Below are 23308 nucleotides of genomic sequence, written 5' to 3'. Positions count from 1 at the left end.
AGTCATTTCTCTCTTTATAACAGACTTAAAAATGACTGAAGTCAATCACCACCTTTATTATGCATTACAATAATCTGTCCTTCAAAAATCTCATGTAAACTCTCTTAAAATCTCTCAGTCATTTTCCTCATTAGTGACGATTTCGTCAAAACAAAGCAAAATCTTTAAAGATTCTGTCACGTTTGAGTAAAATTACTGTAAGGACGTGATAGTGGCTGTAAAAAGCAATTCATTAGGTTTCAGAAACTGGTGGAATTTCTCCGATCGATCAAATATTAGCAGAGTTACGCTAATTTAAATGAACATGTCCCCCTAGATGCGTTCAGGGTCCCTGGGAAACCAGGACATTTTGACGAGTTGTTAAAATCCGACCAGACGGTTCGGACGAGACGTGAAAAGAGGACGTCAGGGTAAGTCCAGACGTAAGGTCGCCATGCTTGTGATATACGTAGCATTGTGTGTGTGTGTGTGTGTGTGTGTGTGTGTGTGTGTGTGTGTGTGTGTGTGTGTGTGTTTGTGTTAATAAAGAAAGGAAAATCCCAGTTGAAATGAGATTAAAAGACAGAGCGTGGATTAGCTTCAGGGTTAGAGGTCAAGTCTCCAAATGAACTCTGATAATTACAATCTGTTCAGGCTTTGTTTGTTTTAATTCACTGGGACAAAAATGAAAAATAAGACAACATACGGATTTCACTGCCACAAACCGCAGTTATAATGATGTTTAATTTTTTTAAACTTGGTTAGTTTGTAATGTAACGTGAGTGGCTTTGTCCAAGCTAAACGTTTACACATTTAAACCAATAGGGTGCTGCCTATGTGGCGGCGCTGCCTTTGTGTGGATTTCAATAGCCCAGAAAGTGAGGTCAGAGTGAGATATTGTTCTAGAACACGTATGTAAGGGTAAATAAATTATGAGAAATTTCCATTTGAGAAACTAATATCCAATTTCTCCGTCTGTTTTGCGCGAACACAGAACATCAGAGTCCCTGAACAGAAAACACACATCAGAGCATCACAAGCTGGTTAAAGTGCAAACATTAGCTCCATCACTGACACCAACAGAGAAATAAACAGAGAGAGGAGGAGAATAACCATTTCAGTTTAAAGCCTAACTTAATCTATTTTGGTCCGTCCGATAATGAAGATATGGAGGTTAAATCTAAAGCAGAGAGAGAGGAAGGCTAATGGTGGAGGATCCATTAAGCCAGGGTTAGGGCTATGGAGCCACTGCTAAAGGAGACTCACATACTAATTTAATGTGTGACGGTAATGTGGGGCGAGTGTTTGGTCTTATCTCAGGAATGGGAAGGATGCGTCTCACAAGGTTATTTATGGAAAACATTTGCTGGCCATGGACCTGATTCTGTATCACCAGGAAAATACAGGAAGTTTTTTATTGTAGATCAAATATACTTTACAGCACGTAGCTCTGTACTACATAGTGAGAGTTGTTGGTAGATAGAGTTTTGTGAGGAAATTGAAGAGGAAATCACAACCATGGTGTGCTGTTACTTTGACTCCATTATTACATATTAGGGCTGGGCCCTATTTCTATTTTGGCGATATAGAAAATCACAATAATACCGCCTATATCAATATATATATATATATATATATATTATAGCTTCTCAACATCCACACTACATACCTCACTCACACATGCTGTCTCATATAGTAGTCTGGTCTATTCGGGGAAGAATTGTGCAAATTTGTCTACAAGCATGAAATTTGACATACTTGTAGTTTTTGACCTGCTGAATTCAAATGTGGCGGGAGGCGGAGCCAATTCTCAACGGTGTTGCCATATTGGACAATTCAAAATGGCAGCCACCCAAAAACAGCTTTTTCTGTTACTGCCCAACCAAAAGTCACGTAAATAAAATTAAAAACACATTTATAAGGTTCTGGACCTCAGGGCTTCTAGATATGATGCCTATTTAACCTTGACTTGGAAAATGCAATGTGGCCACTTTCTCTTTGAAGGTATTTTTTCTCTGCTCCTGTTTTTGTCTGCTGTCTTGTGGATGTACGAGACTCTCTCTGCATTCATCCAAAACTCAAAATTATGTAATTGGTCAACTGGTCACTTAATGCTATTGAATACATTTTCTCAATGAGAAGACCGGGCCGAGGTGAGCCTGCGTGTCCAGACGGAACGTTTTCATCTGGGTCCGCAATGGATTCCTGGAACGATTGGAAGGTCGTGTGCCTGCCTTTACTCTCCATGGAGGACGTGAAGGATATATACATGATTGGAATAATGGCAGCAGGGATGCTGTTGATTGGAGCTGGCAGCTTTCTGATCTATCGTAAAGTCTGTATTACGTTGGCAGCTGTTTTGGGAAGGCTGTCAGTCATCTCTGAAGGATGGGGCAGAGCATTGAACTCTCAGACAATCATGATGAACAAACTCAAAAATAAGCAGGAGGCTACTTTGGAACGTTTGCGTGGAAGCCAATCAGTCTTAAAGAGGATGGAGAGGATGTCTCAGCCAACTGCTGTTTGATGCCACATAGTGGATTATTGCTGATCCAAGGTTGTGTCTCAATCTCACTGTAGATGTTTACAGATCTGACGCTCCGTCCTTACTCCTACTCCTCCCCCCCATCTCCCCATTTGTCTACGCCTTCCCCGCACTCCACCCTCCCCCCTCCCTTCCAGCTCAGGGAAGTGTGGAGAAGCGCCCAGAGGCTGCACGCCCACACCCCCCAGCGGCTGGATATCCTCTCGCCCTCTTCGCCCGGCCCGCGTCCCCTACACCCGCCCCCCCCCCGGTCCCACCACCCACCCACATGCTATGTTTCATGACTGTGACTGTGTTTTTTCATCAGCAAATTTATCCAGAATTGTCTTTTTGGTCAAACAAGATTTTGAGAAAAAATATTGAGTTTTGGTCAATATGACCCAGCGCTACTACATATATGCAGATGTCCCCAAATAACAAAACTCATGTTTCAAAATCTAAGCATTTTCCACCTGACTTTGAAATCACAAACAGAAAGGTGACCTCTGATTGGTCGAAGAAATCACAACCATGGTGTGCTGTTACTATGACTTACACAAATCCATAAATTAAATCAAACTTACCAGTACTATCTATCAGGTTTGGGTCAATTACATAGTTCAATTACAATTACATCTTTAATTATCAATGTTGAATTACAACTAAATTATAATTACAGTTAGCTTTCTGTTAGCATCTCATATGATAACTTATTAAATCAGCTGTAAAATACATTAAAAACATTCTCTGGTGCTAACGTGCTGTTGTGTTGAATTGAACGTTGTGTTTGTTGGTTTTTTTGTGCAACGTTTGCTGAAGAGTTTTTTCATGATCCAAACTCCGCCCCTCTCTACAAGGACCTAGTTTAGTTTTTGCCTTTTTTTTAATCTCTTCTTCTTACCCATTGTTTCATATTTGTCATCTAAGAAACGGAGCTCCGCCCTGCTGCTGGCTGCTCCACAGTTCTACCGTTACTGTCCCCTTGTGTTATATGTGATTTTCATGTTTCTTGGTCAGGATGTAACTGAAACTGTCGGAGATTAATAAAAAAATAATCATCACTTTCATATTTTTGTTACCTTGTTATGCTTTCAAATTAATTAAAACATTAGTATTAATATTTTTGGTGTGAGCGTTTGAGCCTTTTTTCTGTCAGTACCGCTCAGTTTATTCATTTATTTAACTTTACAGATAGAGGAAAAGTTGATATGGAAAATATTTTGCATATTTATTACCTACCTACGTATGTGTAAGACATAGAACTGTAACGTGGTTCCACAGGTTTGCGTTTAAATAAATTGTAAATGACAGTTTTCATTGAATTTCCATGACAATTACAATGTCAATGTTCTGAACTCAATTACAATTCAATTACGCTTAAAACAGCAACATATTTTTTTCAATTACAATTAAAATTGAGCCCAACCCTGCTACTGTATCTATTATTATATCCATGCAGATGTCTCCAAATATCCAACTCATGTTTGAAAATCTAAGCATTTTCCACCTTGACTTTAAAGCAAAAAGGTGACCTCTGATTGGTCCGGAGCTAAGCTCCTCCCACAGCTCTCCGCCTGCATGACAAGGCCCACAAATCTTTCCACAACGCAGTTGTTTTTCACTGGAATAGCAGCACAGCATAAGACTGAGTCACACCTGACCCTCCTCCAATCAGAGGGCTGGATGCCGTTGCCAGGCAACCAAGCCTACACGGGTACAGCAGCGCAGTGAAGGATCTGTTCTGCTTCTCACCTTTGTAGTCCCTCACCTCCTCTCCTCAACACAAACGTGGGTTTTTAACCAAGACAAACAGATGAAGGAACATTTGTCATAGAACTAGAGAACGTTGCCTTCACACTGTAAATAGAATAATAACTTTATTTCTTTGTCTCCATCTCACTGTTCTTCCTTCCCATCACGTGCCACCCTCTGACTCAACAGTTTTTCTAGGGGTGTAATGATTACTTTTAGCAATGATTCGATTCTTGGACGATATTGGTTAATTTAGAACGATTCCATCGTAAACAAATTAGTGGCTTGAAAAGGATTCAGTAACTTTTTAGCCAAAAACAATAATGTGTACAGTGTAACTTAAATAAATCCTAAATACTGCACAGTACAGGTGAGGTTTCATAGATTCAAGGGAATAGTCTATAAATTACTGACGAACATAAACAAGTAAACAACATTTAATTTCAAATGTATTCACATTTTATTTGAATAAAGTCCAACCAACTCTTCATTTTATAATTATCTGCTCTCATTTACAATATGATAAAAATACATATTAGGTTTACCTGACTCTTCTGTGATTCTAATGTGCTGAAAACGCATTGAATAGTGATGTAGAAGTGTCAGAAATGGGAGAAATTTAGCAAAAATGCATTAAAAGGAGCAAAAATATGGCAATAAAAAGTGATGAAAATGGGTTAAAATATGGTGAGTTTGGTGTAGTTGCAGAAAAATGGTAAAAAAAAATTTGCAAAAATGGGCTCAAATTGTTGAAAATATATTCTTAATTTTTTGAAGGCATCTGACAACCTGCTCAGTTACTGCTACTTTTAATCTGTTTAAAGCACCAAAGTCACTTTGCCACAAAGAAATAAAGGTAATAACAAAGTAAAATCACTTCTATACATCCGTCGATGGGACTCCACATCCCACAATGCAATGCAGGAAACTTTTCCAGCAAAATACAGTACATAAGACGTTCATCTAATGTTTATGATTACCATTATTAGGAGAAAGATCATAACAAATCCTTAATAAATGCAAACTTTCACACAGACACTGTATAAACACATACGGGACGGAGACGAGAGTGTGCCACATCATTTGTTGCCACGGCAACAGTGCTGCATCACATCAGAGAGAGAGATGAGAACTAAAGCGGTGTTGTGAGATCTGAGGAGTGTACAGATGGAGTGATGATAAAAGAGAGGAAATTAATAAATATGAGGGAGGGGTGAAAAAAGAACAAGAGAGAAAGAAAGAGACGTGATTGACACAGCAAAACAAAAATAATAACAAGATTAATTCACCAAAGCTAAGATTTAGTTTTTCTGTCATTAAAATGGAAGATGACAGGCATGTGATGAAGCATGGTGACCAACCACTGAAAGAAAAGCTTTTATGTTTGACTTCGTGGGCGGAATTAGAAAAATAAATTAATCTCTTAAGGTTTCACATCTTATCTCTAATTCATAGTTAGTGCAGCAGGCGAGCCAATCACATGCAGACATGGAGAGAGGTGAATAAATGCATCTGCTCCAGAGGTATACGCACTAAATCTCATCAAACAGACTAAATAAAAATAACTTTATGAAACTAACATTTTGGGACAATGTCACACATTTTCACGCACATTTTCCACCGTAAAATGAGTGGCTTGACATGTAGAAACGTTAGTAAATGGACAGACGTTGACATTTTGCATGATTTTAGTGCATAAATGTGGCATAAATACAGAAATAGTTAACTCTATTAACTGTATTAAGAATGTTAAGACGTTTAAAAGCCAGTGATTAAATCTGATTAGAAAAGGCTTTTTCAATTTTTTTTATTATTATATTTATTGATTTTGCACAATTAAAAAACAAAACAAAAAAATACATAAAATCACAGAAATAGATAAAGCTTAAATAATAATTATAATTTTTCACCCCCCATGCATATTTTTGGTCATAAATCTTTCCATGTTTCCCTTAAACATCTCATGTATTAATTTAAAAAGGAAAAGACCAAATCCACCACAAATGAAACTTCATTTATTTTCCATAAAGCCATCTGTATAAAATAAACTCTTTGTCAAAATGTACAATTATTTAAAAAAAATAAATAAAATAACGCCAATTGTTTTTCTATATTTCATATAATATTTGTTGTCGTTTTGTGTTTTTGGAGTCATTTTTGAGTTTTTGTTGTCTTATAATTTGTTGTTATATGTAATTTTGTTGTAATTTTGAATATTTTTATATTTTTATGTTTTTGTGTTTTTGCTGGTACACATTTTTGTTGTTATATCTATTTTGGTTGTAATTTTTGTACGCTATTGTTGTCACTTTTGAAATTTTCATTTCATTTTGTTTTTTTTGTTGTGTTTTAGGAGTCATTTTTGTGTGCTTTTGTTACATTTTGGATGTTTTTCTCTCATTTTGTATTTTTTTTGTTGTCATCAAAACATACAAATCGTTTTTAAATAAAATAACACCAATGAATTCAATTCAAATTTTATAAAAAATGTATCAGGCTCTAAGTATAGATACATTTATGAACTGAGAAAATAACCTTCATTCAATGCGGTTTTGGTGCTGTACATTATGTTTAATCTGATTGGTCGACTATGATATGATGCATTATGTTTAATCTGATTGGTCGACTATGATGTGATGCATTATGTTTAATCTGATTGGTCGACTATGATGTGATACATTACGTTTAATCTGATTGGTCGACTATGATGTGATACATTACGTTTAATCTGATTGGTCGACTATGATGTGATACATTACGTTTAATCTGATTGGTCGACTATGATGTGATGCATTACGTTTAATCTGATTGGTCGACTATGATGTGATGCTGATCATTTAAAAACAAAAATAATAATTTACTCATTAACGGTTGGGTGTAGAAATGTAACTAATTACTTATCTTAAAACGTACTTAAGTACAAGTAAAATGTACTGATTTATAAATATAGTGAAAAGGTACCAGTGGCCATGAAAAGAACTCTATTAAAAGTACGTACCAGTGAAAATGGGGCAGAGCTTCTCCCAGCAGGTGATCCCTCCCTCAGACGTGAACTGACCCAGGGCGACCTCCAGGAAGAAGACTGGCAGTCCTCCACCAAACAGGAAGATGAAGTAGGGAATGAGAAACGCACCTGGAACAAACACAAAGCAATAATTAACTTTCTTTCTTTTTTTATATATCCTAAGATTAAATATTAGCTTACCTCCACCATTTTTATAGCAGAGGTATGGGAAACGCCAAACGTTCCCTAAACCAACAAAACCTCCGGCCACAGACAGGACAAAGTCCAACTTGCTGGCCCACTTCTCGCGCTGTGGGTGTTTTCCCTCAGCTTCGTCTTCAGGTCGGGTGCCGGGGCTCTTACCAGGAGACGGTTTCAGAGTGTCTTTGTGGAAGTCCTTCAGACACTGGAGCTTCTCTTTCTGGGCCATTCTGAGGGTTGAGAAAACAAGGGGTTGTCATCATTAGTTGCATTAATATGCTTTACAATTCACTAACAAACGAGCTCTGCAGGCTTTTTGGAACTGATCAATCACCAAATATTCATTCAGACTTTTGAATATCGCAAACATTGTCTGGAGACAATTAGTGTTTAAATAAAGAGTCATTACATCTGACAAAATCTGTATTTACTATTAAACGTGGCAACGGCAATAATCATTTTAATCACACTTTTCTTTTTTAAGGTTAGTTTAAAGCGTAGTGGGACAATTAATGATAATAAATGATGTATGTAGTTGGTTACTCATGCTTGGTATAGATCCTCCACTAATACATATTCACACACACACTATAGAGACAAAAAATAACATTTGATTAAAAAAACTGATTCAAAGATGTGTCTTTTAAACAGAAAATCCCCCATAGCTGGTTGGATCACAGTGTAGGGGCTAATTTTATATAGCCCCCAAAGTAAATGTACAAAATGACAGAAATATACATCCACAGAATACATACACAATGAATTACAACATTACAGGAATATACAGTAAAAGACTATAGAAAAACACAGAAAATACTCCAAAAACACACAAAACCACAACAGTAATACACAAATAGCAACAACAGTACAACCAAGAGATAAGAAAAACATGCAAAATGACTCAGCAAACCCACAATACTAACGAACGAGCAAAATGACAACAGAAATACACAAAAATTACTCTTAAAAATGCAAAATGACTGAGCACAAATACACAATATGATTCCAAAAAACATATATATTACAGGAAAAATACACAAAAGGACAACAGAAATGTACAAATTGCCTCACATCGAGAAAGACAACAACAAACATACACAATTACAATAAAAACTCTTTGTTCTTTCCTGTATTAAAGGTGCAGTATGCAACTCTTATAAAAGTGATTTTTTGTCATATTTACTAAAGCTGTCACTATGTAAGGACAGCTTTACATCAAACTAGTAGCTGTTGCTCACAGGCCCCGCCCCTTTCCCAGAGCTAGAGCGCCGTCTTTTTTACAGTGTATGGTCTGAAGGAGTACAAGATGGAATTAGCAATTTTTCTGCTTGAAATGTAATTACTGCTGCTTGATTTACATTATGTTTGATTTGTAATTGTTACACTAGAACTCTGTGGTGCATGTGTTGTGTATGTGCGCGTAGCAGCCTCCGTGTGGGCTGCTGTAAGTAACACTGTGCTGTTGCTGCTGCTGAGGTGTGTGCACATAGAGAGAGAGAAGCAGTAATATGCTTTTAACAGAGCATGTTATATTACTGTGATGTTGCTGTCTGGCTAACGTTAGCTTGTTAGCTCCTCTGAGGGAGGGACTTTTGAAAAGTTTGGAGGCAGGGTAAGAGAGCAGCGGGGAGGGAGGGATCTGAGAGTCGCCGACTGCACCTTTAATGCTCAGATTGCTCATTATTCTAAATGCTGACATGAATGTTGATCATGTGACCTTCCACCTATTTTTGTGGCCCCGCTGTAATAATAGTTGCCTACCTCTGGTGTAGGGGATCAAAATCACAGTGTAGGGGCCCCAACGCTCAATAGCGCTAACAAGGACGCTGCTAGGTGATGCTGCTACACATACACACACACATAACCCTGAGATGTTTTTATAGTCTATTGTAGACATTGCTCCAGTTGTGTTTTCAGATTTGGGAACAGAAAGAACGCGACTCCCCCAACCCAACTCTTGGGGTACCTGGTATCTGACCTGCACCAGCCATGAGCACATTGTGCTGCTCTGAGCATGTTTACATAGTAACGGTTGCTCAGACATATGATTGGACAATGACTGTTTGTGGGCGGGGTTTTGCGGGGATTGGTCTAAAAAAAAAAAAAGAATCTTATATTGATCAGGATACAGTAAAACTAAAAATATCAATAAACATGTGACAGGGAATAAAAACAAGATCTGCAACTAAGAATTTAAATAGTAAAGGCTGTAAACCTTTAAACTCATTGTTTGAGAGGGTTTTTGTGGCGTAATCCCAACAGATCTATAAAAAAACATCCTAACCTCATACCTTCCTCATTAAAGCGTCTCCGTTTAGTTCTGACAGCGAAGGGACGATAACGCTCAGAGCAATCAAGGTCGCGCTGACACCACGGCTGTAAATTTCCACCTAATCTCCTCCTCCGTGACGAGCGGGAGCGACAAACACAGTTAGTTAGTAGTCAGCAGACGTCCGTCTCTATCTGCTGATATCTGAGAAGATGCTGTGCGTTCTGGTTTCATTCTTTAACGCGTACAGAGATTAATTCACAGGGACAAGGCTACGCGTCGATAAAGTGACGCCAAAATATTCAGATATTTTATTTTGATTCAGATGCTTTGATCTCACAGAGTAATTACAAAACAAACAGATTTTTGGCTTGTTTATTTGTTTTTGTTGTTGATTTTGTGCATTCACACGAAGAACAAAACTAAAAAGGGAGTGAAGCCCATTACTGTCCCCCTGGTCTGGAGAAGAAACACAAGAAATCACCTTAAAGGGATCTTTAACTGGTTATACAAGAAATGTTCTTATTAGTAGATCTATATTCATCAAAACACATTATTATGCACCATATTTGTTTTATTAACTTTTAAAACAGGGACTACTTTATAGTTTTAGAGCCTGTGTTCCTCCATCTTAAAATCATGTGATTGATGATGTCACAGGGCCCCACTTCCTGTAAACATCTCATTGTTTTCTATTGGAGTGAAACATTCAGCCTGATTTTTAGATCATTTAGTAGATTTTTAGATCATTTAACAGCTTTTTGAGTCAAAATACCAATTTGTGCTGCTTTTAGTTGCTGTAAAAAAACAGAAAAAGTTAAAAATGTTGCTATAAACCTCTTTTGTTTACAAAAAGACGATTGAAAACAGTTGTGAACGAGAGCTTCAACTCTGTGGTTTGGTAGTAGACAATGAAACAGAGAAGAAAAGCTCTCCTAAGGGACCTTTAGTCTCCCTTAAACAGTGCGCTGACATGCTCCGGTGGCTGAAGTTAGAGATCGTTGAAAGACCCGAAAGTCTTTCTATCCTCAGGCTTTGTGTGTCTCCTCTTATGTTTTATTTTGGTTTTCTGTTCTTGTTGCTGACATCATGAGAGTAGTGGAGGTTGATGCAGTAGTTTCAGAATAAAAGCATTTGGAAATAACAAACTGACTTTAATTTGCAGAGCAGGAATAACTGGTTAGGATTTACTTTGAGTTCCTCAATGAATGGAAGGTGGTAAGTCAGAAAACCAGTATAATTCAGTGTGTAACCCCCCCCCCCTTTATATGAACTAGATTTATATTTGAGAAAGTGAAAGTATAGAATACAGTTGTTTAACATTGTGTGTTGTGTTTTAATTTTAGAAATAGTTTCATGATAATAACAATTTAATAATAATAATTCAAAAAAGAAATATATATATAAATATATATATATATATATATATATATATATATATATATATAAATTAGTAATTCTCTGTTGTTTTTCTGTATTTTTAGTCGCCTTGTGCAACTTTTGGTTATCTTGTGTGTTTTTGTTCACATTTTGAATTTATTTTGTGGTTTTTTGTGTATGTTTGTTGTGTCTTTTTCTGTAATTTTATAGTTTTTTTGAGTCATTGAGTCTATTTTTGTTGTCATTTTGTAAAATTATCTGTTATTTTCTTTCTTTCTTTCTGTATTTTAATATTTTTGTGTGCATTTCTAATCATTTTATTCGTTTACTTTTGGGCTAGAGGTGATAAAATGAGCAATATATATATATATACAAATATATATTCATATATACAACCTTGTTTAAATTACGACCCCAAGGTTGAAAAACACTGGCGTAGATGCAAAGACAGTTATAACTGTTTTTCTTTTGTACAATGCAACTCAAACGCTAGCAAAAAGGAGAAAACACAAGTGTGTGTGTGTGTGTGTGTGTGTGTGTGTGTGTGTGTGTGTGTGTGTGTGTGTGTGTGTGTGTGTGTGTGTGTGCGTGTGTGTGTGTGTGTGTTACTGAAACAGGGATCCTCAAAAATTTGTGGACCGATAAAAAGCTGGAGTTAAAAGTTTGGTGTTAACAGAGATGTATTGTCTGTGATCACTTTGCTAAAAACAAGAGTCTCTGTGTGTGTGTGTGTGTGTGTGTGTACAGTGACTCCCCAGCCACACACACACACACTCTCACCACTTACATAACACACTCTCCTATTTTAAGACGATGTACATTTCCACTGGCTTTGACCGCTAATTAAATTCCATCTTTTCTCCTTTTTCTCACCACCTCATTCTGCTGCTGCCCTCCTTTCACTTTACATCACTTCCTGTCCCATTAACCACGTAATTATCTATGCATGTACATTAGGGCTGGGACTTTAACGTGCTCAATTATTACAGAAAAATAACACACTATAAAAAATGATGCAGTTATGAGATAAATAACTGCAGGAGTTCCCAGTATACCCATAATACTGATGCACAGCCCACAACACTAGAAACAGGAGAACCAGAGGAGAACTATTTCATACTTTTCAGTTTCCACTTCTCTGGAACGTTTTGTACTTTTTATTTTAATACAAAAACGCATTTACACAAGGTAATGCTTTGTGAACAATATAATCATAAAATTATGTATTCATATTACACATGTTTGCACTCCGTGATGGAAATAATGAACACTATTTAGTTGTTTAAGATCATTTATTGTTTTCAGTCATAAATAGGGATGTTACGATTAATCGTAAGGCAGTTAAAAATCGATTCATAGGTATCACGGTTGATATTCTGAAAATTGAATCGCAGTACTTTTTTAACCAGCAGAGGACGCTATCCACAAGTGTAGGCGGTGGGCGGAGTCTGCTAATACTTTCTGGCTGCCTTCTACTCTTAAATATGTTAATAAATGATTCATTACCCCTTTAGCACCGAAATAATATCTGTAATATTACTTGAATATCTGTAAAAGTCACGTTTTTCTATTAGCTCTGTCTGCTAGCATAGCTTCTCTTCTTCACTGCAAGAATATCTTCATGCCAACCGACCACTGTGTTACCAGCGCCCTCTGCTGGTCCAAACAAATATGACGGAAATCAGTGCAATCACGTTTTTTTATTTTATTTTTTAAAGTCCAATTGTAAAGGCACAAAATACATTTTCAGTTGCACTTTTAAAAGAAAAATAACTATTATGCAGTTTTGCATTGTTTATTATAGACCCAGAATTTAAATTAATAGGCTTCATTTTCATTTGTATTATTCCTTTATTTATTTAATTTTAGTTAAATTGCATTGTTTTGAATTGTTTATCAAGGAATTCTTTTGACAATGAAAAATAAGAGGAAAATAGTACAGTATTTCTATCGTATCGTGAGTTGAGTGAATCGTTACATCCCTAGTCATAAACCAACATACATTTGTGTCAAGTATGGTTAGGCCATTAATTTATATTAATCAAGTTTAATTATTTATAAAATCTCTAATTAATTAGATAATATTTTTTTTAATCAAATCTCACCACTAATGTATATATATCTGCAGATATCCAATATTTTGGCCATCATCATAAGTAATATTTTATTGATTAATTAAGAATAAAAATAAAAATAAATTAATCAATTTATGAATGAATGAATAAATTAATTAATTTTTTGGAATTAAAACTATTGAAAATGAATTATTAAGTGCTAATCTTTTTTTGCGAAAAGCTTCCACTACAAGTAGTAGCAACCTAAGAAGCCGGCATGGTAAAATAAATCAGTAAATAAATAAGTAAGTAAATAAATAAATAAATACATAAATTAGAGTTAAAGTTACACAAGAGAGCAGTTACTCAGTGCTTTCCTGCATATTTTATTTGGAGTACTTTTTCTTGCTTGAGTAACACTATGAACAGCTACTTTTACAACAGATACTTTTAATAAAACATCGCTACAATAACTGACACTTTCACTTTATTAAAAATAATTAAAAAGATGGTTGGAGATGGTGTAAATGCTCTTGAACGCAACACACATTGAATCCGAAACAAACCAGCATGTAACACAAAAAAAAAGGTGAAAATGGTGATAACAGGAAACCAGAATGTTTACGTGACTCAGAGCCGTGAACACACAATCCTTTCATGTATATCACAGTCTGTGTGGATCTAAAGTTTGTCCTTTCATTTCCACACGTTACAACGGGTCAATGAAGTTTAGCTACACAGTCTTAACAAATCTATAGCATTTTATATTCTGCCAGGAAGAGATTTAAACTAAAGCTCTGTGTGAGAATCAGTGGGATTACGATCATTGGTTTATCTATAACCAACACAATCCTCTCTGGAGATGTTTTAAATTACATTTTCTCCCAGACAACTTGAACAAAGACCAAAGAACACAAAGTTTCAGCTACAGTTTGAAAACTCTTGGAATCACATGATAATAGACAGCAATTATAGCTGCTGCACAGCAACAGTCGGGGCCAGGCAATTTCACTCAAATTTAGACACTTCTGAGCAACAAGTAGAGCGCAGAAAAACAAAGGCAACATGTCATTTCTGACACAATAGACGTTGATCTGTGTCACATGGAAATGTCATAGACTGAACCAGTCACCTGTGTGCAAGACTGCAGCTGTTAACGTTTAAAGGCAGATCTCAAACGGCTGTCAACAATTAGGTTATTGAGACAAGTTTGGATGAACTACGGCCGGGCCCGAATAGCACGTAACACGTTCCCGAGAATTCAGTCAAATGACTCGATTCCACTGAGTAAAATAAGGTCTCAGAGAGGCTCTAGTAATGGGTCCCATTCATATACTGGTATGTATCAATGATTTGATACTACCAACTGTCGCAAAATTTGACTCACAAATAAATGAGAAAACGACTGTAATGGAAATTGCTAAAAAAAAAAGGGGGGGGTGGGTAATCTTGCGAGGCATAATCGTAATCTATGTTGAATTACCTTTGACACGATATATCACACAACTATGTTTCCATAAATTTGGAAATTACCGGGCCCCAGGCCCCATTTAAAAAAAAGAAGGGGCACCCCCCTGACACGTACGGGGTAATGGGCCCAATTTATATGTCGGTATGTGCCAATGATTTGGAACCACCAACTGTTGTAATATTTGAGAAAACAACTTTAATTTTTTTTTTTTCCACTTTTGGGCCCCTTGAGGGCCCCACTGGGCCCCAAATCAAAAATCAAGCTCCGAGCGTCGATGCGTACACATCCATAGATTACAGCTACCAAATTTCAGCTCAATCCGTTCAGGAATAACAGAGGAGTAGTGATTTCAACTAGTGTACACAACAAGAAATATAAGAAGAACAAAGTGAGGGCGTTTGGCGTCCGGTAGCCCCGCCTACAAAAAATATGAATAAAGTTTCACAGACAAAGAACTCCTTAAAGAGACTTTTTTATCCTGGTGTGTAGATATATTCTAGAACATGTAGTATTTGATCATCAGAGGTTTAGAATGCTATGATCATATTTTGGATTATAACCAGTTTTGATGGGACGGATGGTTTAGCTGTGGGCTAAAGTGCGTGTTATGCTAGGTGCTGCTGAATGTTCAGCTAGCCATTAGCGCTAATGTCAAGGACGCAGTTATAAATATTTGACCATGACTGGGTGATGTTTGTATTCATGTCGTCTCTTTATTCTTCGGTTGTCAACGGCAGCGCCTACTTTGCAATTGTTGCTGCCACGTGTGTTACATGGCTTTGACATGAGACACACACACACACACACACACACACACACACACACACACACACACACACACACACACACACACACACACACACACACACACACACACACACACACACACACACACACTTTCCACTCACCTCCTGTTACGGGCTAAATAAATCATTGTGCAGCAAACATGGCTCAGTCTGACAGTGAATACTTGAGTTATTCATATGTGAAGATGTTTGGTGGATGGTTAGCATGGTTAGCATGGTTAGCATGGTTAGCATCAGCGCTACAAGGTCATCTGGTCTCACCCTGGTCCTTCTTTGTTCTCCAGTTTAATTCCATACTTAAAACATGGATAATGTAGGATTTGATTTTACTGAGCATTAAGGGTGTAAGAAAAAACTGATTCACGAAGCATCGCAATATTTCACGGCACAATTATCGTATTGATTCAAAAAAATCGATTCTTTTAATCAATATTTTTTAACAAAGAGCTGTCTGTCCGTGCGATGCAATGTGTACGCACTATGAACGTAAGTGAAGTGTAGCGTCCAGTAAGGGTGTAAGAAAAAATACATCGCGATATTTCACGCCGTAATTATTGTATTGATGAAAAAAAAAATGTCCAAATAGATTTTTTTTAAATCAACTTTTTTAACAAAACAAACCATTTAATGGTGCCAACATATGCCAAAATTTGTGATTTTTTTTTTGTTAAAATATATTGTCAATGTTAAATCTAAATGTTAACTCTAAATTCATAATCTATAATAACAAAATGATGAGGGAAAGATAATGGGATGGAAAATAAAAAACTATATGGAAATGAATAAACTCTGAAACAGAATTAGGGAATTTTTTAAATGAAGGGTTCAAAGTAACCATTAGAATCATAACCAGACAGAAGAAAACATTACAGTTATTAAAGCTGTGTTTTTCAACCTTAGGGTCGTGACCCCATGTGGGGTTGCCTATAATTTAAATGGTGTCAGTGTGTCAGAAATGTGTAGTGATTACGGATTAAAAATATATATATATTCTCATACGCTCTCATATGTTCAGTAGTGGGCAACAGGAGGGTCGTGGGCCATGTGCGGCCCATGGTCTAATTTTGTGTGGCCCCCAAAGTAAACAAACAAAATGAATAAAATAAACACACACAAAAATGTGAAACACAAAAGTAACATAAATACACGTAATGACACAAAAGGACAACAAACATAAACAACAAAAAAAATCTAAAATATGATCAGAAACACACAAAATGAACTTAAAGTTGCACAAGGCGACTAAAATTACAGAAAAATAACAGAGAAATTAATGAATTGACAACAAAAATACAAAAAACAGAAACATACAAAATCAAGGAAAATAAAACACAAAAAAAATACAAAAATATATACAATTTGAACAGAAATACACAAAATTAACCAAAAGTTTCACAAGGCGACTACAAATAAACAAAAGCAACAAAGAATTGTATTAATTGACAACAAAAACAAACAAAATGATATATATATATATATATATATATATATATATATATAAAATCCTAATTATAATGAAATTATTTCTAAAATGTATTCTAAACTATATTCTATACTTTCACTTTCTCAAATATAAATGAGGTTAAAATAAAATACAGTATAAAACAAATCTGAGCTTCTCATGACCAAAAAATAATTCTAGAAAATAAAAATGTCTTTAAGGGATCGCCAGAAATCAATGATTATTAAAATGGGGTCACGATCCAAAAAGGGTTGGGTTGGAAACATCTGCGGGAAGGAAGGGAGGTGCCTGAAGTTTTAATATTTGGATTTAATAGAAAAGAATAAAAGCCTCATTCATGGGACGTGTGTTGCTAAGAGTGGATCAGGGCCTTAAAGTGGAAGACGTGAACGTCGCTGCAGGGTTAACATATGCTCATGGGCTCACATCCCACAGCATGATGAAGCAACGCTGACATCACATGGGTTCCCAGTGGCACAGGGAAGAGAAACCATTTCAGTTCAAAATGCAGATGGGTTAAAAAAACCCAAAAAACTCCAGAAAGACGTCACCAAAAACAAAAACCGTAGCTTGGAAAATTCATAAAATAAGTACAATAATGCAATAAACTCACAAGTGGAGTTTGAGATTCTTAACGGTGGAGTAATTAATTGTATTTTTAAAAATAAAAATAAAATTGAATATAGAGATCGTCTCCAGATTCACGGCAACAACGATGTGTGTAAAATATAAAATAATGAAAAAATTATTGGAAACAATTAATAAAGTTGACAACAAAAATTTGTGTCGACAAGGGCTGGATGATATGAACCAAAACGCATATCAATATTTTTTCTCAAAATGTCCATATACAATATAAATCTCAATATTTTTAGCTCAAAGTCGTACCAGAAAGATAATTCTGGGTTAAATGTGCTGATGAAAAATGCCACACAGGCACATTTAATAACAAACAGCTGCACAATATGAGCCACTTTTGTGTTTTTCTCCTCTAAGGGACAGCACATGTGAGTGAGTTCTGTAGTGTAGCTTGTTTAAGGGCAAATCTGGGTTAGAATGCACTCAGAAATCCATCAAACTGAGCTTTACATGCTGTTCTGAGAAATAATGAAATTAGCAACTCCTAAAATGACTGTTTTAATACAAAATAAGCTGTAAAATAAAATTAAAAATGTGATATTTGATATTGTAATTTTCTTTAATGCCAAATTAGAAAACTCGATGTATCTTGAATCTCAATATATTGCCCAGGCCTAGTGTTAGCGAGTTGTTTAATGTTGGAAATTCATGATAAAAATAGCTTTTTGCTTTATTTTTGTACATTACGTACATTACCTGCTGGGTGCAGTGTCGCTTTATTTACATTGTGAAGAAGAGAAGAAGAACCAACCTAAAATCTGAACAGTTTGAGACCATTTCACTGAAAACTTCAACAAATGAATTCATGTATATTTTGTACAGTCACTGTGTTTTATGGCACTTAGAGGTAGGGTAGGCGATTTTCGAAAGCTAGCATGATTGTGAATGTAGCCTCCCCGACTGGCTCCGCCTTTACCCCACTCGCCCCTCCCCTCTGTGCTCTGGTTCACAGCTGCTGCGTCGTTGTCTCATTCAGCAGTAAATAAACAATAAATTTAATCATTATATACTGTATGTTAAAAAAACTGTGTTTTAACTCTGTCAGCGGTGACACTCTGTGAGCTTGTGCATGCGAGGGGTCGAGAACGAGCAGGGAAATAGGGAGACGTGATTGGTTAAAAAAAAGTTGTTTTTTTTTTCCATTGGTTGAAGTTATTACAGATTCTACAGATGATGGATTGTCTTCGTCCTTTTTTCAGAGAACATAAGATATTAGTTTCTGTCAGAACATAAAGACAATTTCAACCAGAAACTTAAAATGTGTATCTGAAGAAAATCGCCTACCCTAGCTTTAAAATATTTGTATATTATGTACATTATATTAAGATTGTATTTTTTCTTCACTTAAAATTCCCTGATTTTGAGAAGTTGGGGAAATTTTGTGAAATAATTTGAGGAAAATTTGCCAGATTTTGGAAAAATTTAGATAAATAAATAAATAAATAAATGACTGCTGTCATGTGACATAAAAAACTGTGAGCTCTGCTCTTGTGAGGTTTAATTCATTTTTTGTACTTAGAGAGGTTGAGATATTTTCTTTAATTTTACTTTCTCGAGCGGGCCAAATTTAATGCTCTAAAGCAGCAATTCTCAACTGGTGGGTCGGGACCCAAAAGTGGGTCGCAGACCTGCTTGTCAAAAATAAATAAATACTTAATGTCTGTCATGTTGGACTTGTCTTTTATTTTGAAATTATCTTTTTTTTGCCACGCATGCTGTGAAATTCATGTTGCACAGGAAAATATATAGATTTATGTTTTAAAAAAGATTGTGTGTATTTCAACAGCTAGAAAAAAAACTACATTTAGTCTGTGGAATTCTAAAAAAAAAAAAAGAAAAGTGGGTTGCGCTTTAATGACCGTGGCAAAATGTGGGTCCCAGGGTGAGACCAGTTGAGAACCCCTGGTGTAAAGGGCCAGATTTGGACCCCGGACCATGAGTTTGACACGTCACATCCACTGCTCGTCTATTTTTACTCGTCAACTTTTGAGCTCCACGTTTTCAGAAGCAGCAGGTGACGTGACAAAAGGTCTGACCCGTGTCACCCGACCCGTGTTTCTTAGTAAACGTGCAGACAAACAACAACCTATAGAACACACACATTCTACCCTGTGGGGGGTCAGCATGTCAAATAATCATCTTTAAATCAACAGAACTCTAAATGTAGCTCTTTGTTTTAGTGTGAAGAAGTATTAGATATTGAGATGTATTGAGTTATCTTATTTTACAACACATCTTATTTAAAAAAAATAAATAAATAAAAATTTAGCAAAAAATTCCAGTTTCAATGTTGGTGTTTCTCTGGGACAATATTATGCCTCTGATTAATTTACACATGCATCCAACTGACTAATTTTTACTACATTTATTAAAAACACACATTTAATCACTAGATTAGATCAGAAAGGTTTTTATTTGTATGTTTGCGTGCATGTTTGTTGTTTTGGTTGCACATAAAACAAATGTCGAAATGTCGGGCAGTATAAAAAAATATAGAAACTTACAGTAGAAATAAAAATATAATGAAAAATAGAGGCTTTTTATATTAGGATCAACTTGTCAATGTTACGAAAAAATTCCACATTCATGTGATTATCTTGATCACATGAATCAAATACAAATTAAAGCGGGAGTTGCATAATAATTATAATAATAATAATAATAATAATAATAATAATAATAATAATAATAATAATAATAATGTATCCCCGTCTTGTAAATTTGTGAAAAATTAAGCATAAAAAAATAATGACGTGTCATGGCAGCACAGGAAAACAACAACGTGACACCAAACCGTTACGTGCAAACTGTCATAATGATTTTATGATTAATCAAATTAGAAAATATCATGAAATGTGAAGCAAAAAAAAAAAAGAAAAAAAAAGTCAACTATTATCTTTTCAATGATGAACATTAAATGGGGTCAAATAGACCCTGAGGATAATAGAAGGGTTCAAACTAGATATTTTTAACTGACTAAGAAAGAATAAATTCCTAGCTATCATACATGTAAATAAGAGATAACCAACATTAGCATCAAACCCGTCAATCACCAGTTAAACCAGTAACCACTTAAAGCACTACACCCGCTCCACTCTTACGCTGTTGCTACGTTAACGTAGATCAACTTAAGTTAATGAGTAAACAGTACATATAAACCCATGAATGACTCACTTAGAAATTATCATTATGCCTTTGGGTGTGGCTCGTAAAAAAAAAAAAAAAAAAAGAACAGCCGTAATAAAAGTGTCTCTGTAGAGATATGTGTTCATGGAGACGAAATCAATCATGTTATTCATCAACTCGCGGAACTACGAGCTACGGCTCGAGGACCCCAATTCGAGAACCACTGCTCAAAAGCAGGGGTTCTCAACCTTGGGGCGAAGACCCAATTTGGTGTCTCTAGACACTGAAAGGAGGTCCACGGATGCCTTCAAAAAAACTAAGAATTATATCTAAAAATTAAAAAAATAATAATTTGAGCCTATTTTTGCATATTTTGTTTTACCCTTTTTCTGAAACTACACCAAACTTGCTAAATTTGAACCTATTTTTCATCACTTTCTCCTTTTTTTTTTCCTTTTAAATTATTTTCACCATATTTCATGCTTATTTCTGCCAATTTAACCACATTTACGATTAGTCATGCCCATTATTTGCAAGTTTAGATCAATTGTTCCTACCTTTTAAATTACATTACCCCAACCCCCCATTTCTGACAATTTTAAGCCAATATTGACACTTTCAACCCTTTTTTACCATTTTTATCCACTCTAATTTGCAGCTTTCGACCAATTTCTGTGGTTTTTAAAATCCCATTTCACCACCTTTTCCACCATTTTTGGTCACTTTGAAGACTTTTTATTTGCGATTAAAACCATGATTTCCATTTTTAAGATGACTATAATAATAATAAACGTTCCTGGATATTAGTGGATATTATTCAGTTGAATAAATAAATGTGGTTATCACAGATTCATAGAACAATGGACCATCATTTTACTGACTTTTGTGAGCAAATACAGACTGGTTCATATTTATTTCGGTACTTTTTAACATTTGAACAATTAATCTGAGGGACCCGATTGGACCCTCAGGCGGGCCGGCTGTGGCACGCGGACCGTATGTTTGACACAGATGCTATAGACTGTTTCTGGGGCGAGCAAAGCAAACTAAAACAACGTCTTTCCAACATCTCCACTTTACAAAACGCAAAGCTGTGCACTAGGAATGAATCATAAAGGTGAGTTAGAAAAGCGTGAAAAGGTAGAGAGACTTTAAAATGAGAGAGAGAGAGAGAGAGAGCAGCACATGCACACGCACATGCACGATCCTGTGAGCATCTCCGCCCTCTCATCACTTCTTCTTTCTCATTCCGATTCAGCAGAGGAATAAAGTCCAGACAGAGCCAAATAAACTAATGACATTAAACAAACCATTATATTATAACTAAATATTATTATTCTAAAAGAGAATGAAAACATCATGCACAGCACGCACCAGCAGAGAAAAACAATAATAGTAACAATAATCATTATAATAATGAAAACCAATTGATGTCTTAACAAAAAAAACAAAAAACAAACACGTGCTGGCGGGAGTGATAATAATAATAATAATAATAATAATAATAATAATAACCATAATCAGAATGAAAATTCAATGAACAATCCTCCAGAGGAACAGGATATGAGTCAATAAAAAACATCCACGCACTGTTTTCCACACAAAGCGACCAAAAGGCAAAAAAGAGAAAAAGCACAGGTGAGATAAATCTAAAAAGCCCATTGATGCACAAATACATTTGAATCTTTTTAGTAGGAAATAAAATTTAAAAAAAACACAATAAAGTGCATTAAATCCATCTGCTTTTGTCCTTTAAAAAAAGAAAAGAAACGCGTGTAATACCTGGTGAGTTGCTGTAATTCTGTGCTGAATCTGCTCCGTTTTATTGTCCGTTTGTCTCGTGCGTGTCCACTCGTGTCCGTAAGCGACTGAGAGCTGGACGCGCGTGTCTTCCGTTTTTTTATCCTATTTATAAGCTGACCTTTGTTTCCTTTAGCAGGGGAAGCATCAGCAGCAGCAGCAGCAGCAGCAACAGCAGCAGCAACAGCAATGGAAAATCACCGGCCTGCCTCCTCTCACTCTCAAAGCAACCATGACGCCTTCACGGACCCCTGGCAACGTCGGATCCCCCCATTTCTCCCTCTTTGGCAACAGCGGCCGTGTTGTGTTGACTTTTGGTTTGTGTGAAGATGTTTTTTTTTTTTTTTAAGTTTTGAAAACAGTCTAAAGGTTAAACTTGTGATTTGTCGTTTTTTTTTTTTTTTGTTTGTTTTGTTTTTTCGTCTTTAAACAAAGAATCTTCATGTGCAGGGTTTTTGTGTGGAGACAAAAAAGGAAATTTTAAGAAAAAAAGGCATAAATCTACAAAAGCAGATTAGGGACAAATATGATGGAGAAATTATTTTTGCATGTCGGGCAGTAGCTGAACATTTTCAAGGATTATATCACAATCTTTCCTGCAATGTTCTGTTCCAAAATAATGCCTATGATTTCCTTTCACCAATAGGTGGCGCTATGACTATGAATGACGGTTGGGTTAAACCTAAACTGTTTTTTTGGTAAACTATCATAAGCTTCGCACTCACTTGCGCGCCACGCCGTCCCCCTATGCTGTGAGAAATTCCTGGTGAGAACCTTGTTGTGGTAAAAATAAATAACAGTGTTTTATCCAGATCAGGGAAATCCTCAGTGTACTGAAGTA

The 23308-nt window shown here is 35.9% G+C and overlaps 1 protein-coding gene across 1 annotated transcript in view; it reads right to left on the bottom strand.

The window, feature by feature from the left end:
* LOC114463237 (sodium- and chloride-dependent taurine transporter-like) overlaps positions 1-22680 on the bottom strand; it is a 43243-nt gene extending 20563 nt beyond the window's left edge. Inside the window, exons 1-3 of the mRNA XM_028446644.1 lie at positions 22450-22680; positions 7461-7690; positions 7254-7388 (exon numbers count right to left, since the gene is read on the bottom strand). Of these exons, the coding sequence (XP_028302445.1) occupies positions 7254-7388; positions 7461-7689 (364 nt within the window). The 5' untranslated portion in view covers position 7690; positions 22450-22680. The remainder of the gene's footprint in view (positions 1-7253; positions 7389-7460; positions 7691-22449) is intronic.
* Between the last annotated feature and the right edge of the window lie 628 nt (positions 22681-23308).

This window comes from Gouania willdenowi, chromosome 5, assembly GCF_900634775.1.
Source record: "Gouania willdenowi chromosome 5, fGouWil2.1, whole genome shotgun sequence".
In the NCBI taxonomy this organism is placed as follows: Eukaryota; Metazoa; Chordata; class Actinopteri; order Blenniiformes; family Gobiesocidae; genus Gouania; species Gouania willdenowi.
Note: the sequence above shows the minus strand (reverse complement) of the source record. Positions and strands in the feature narration are given on the sequence as shown.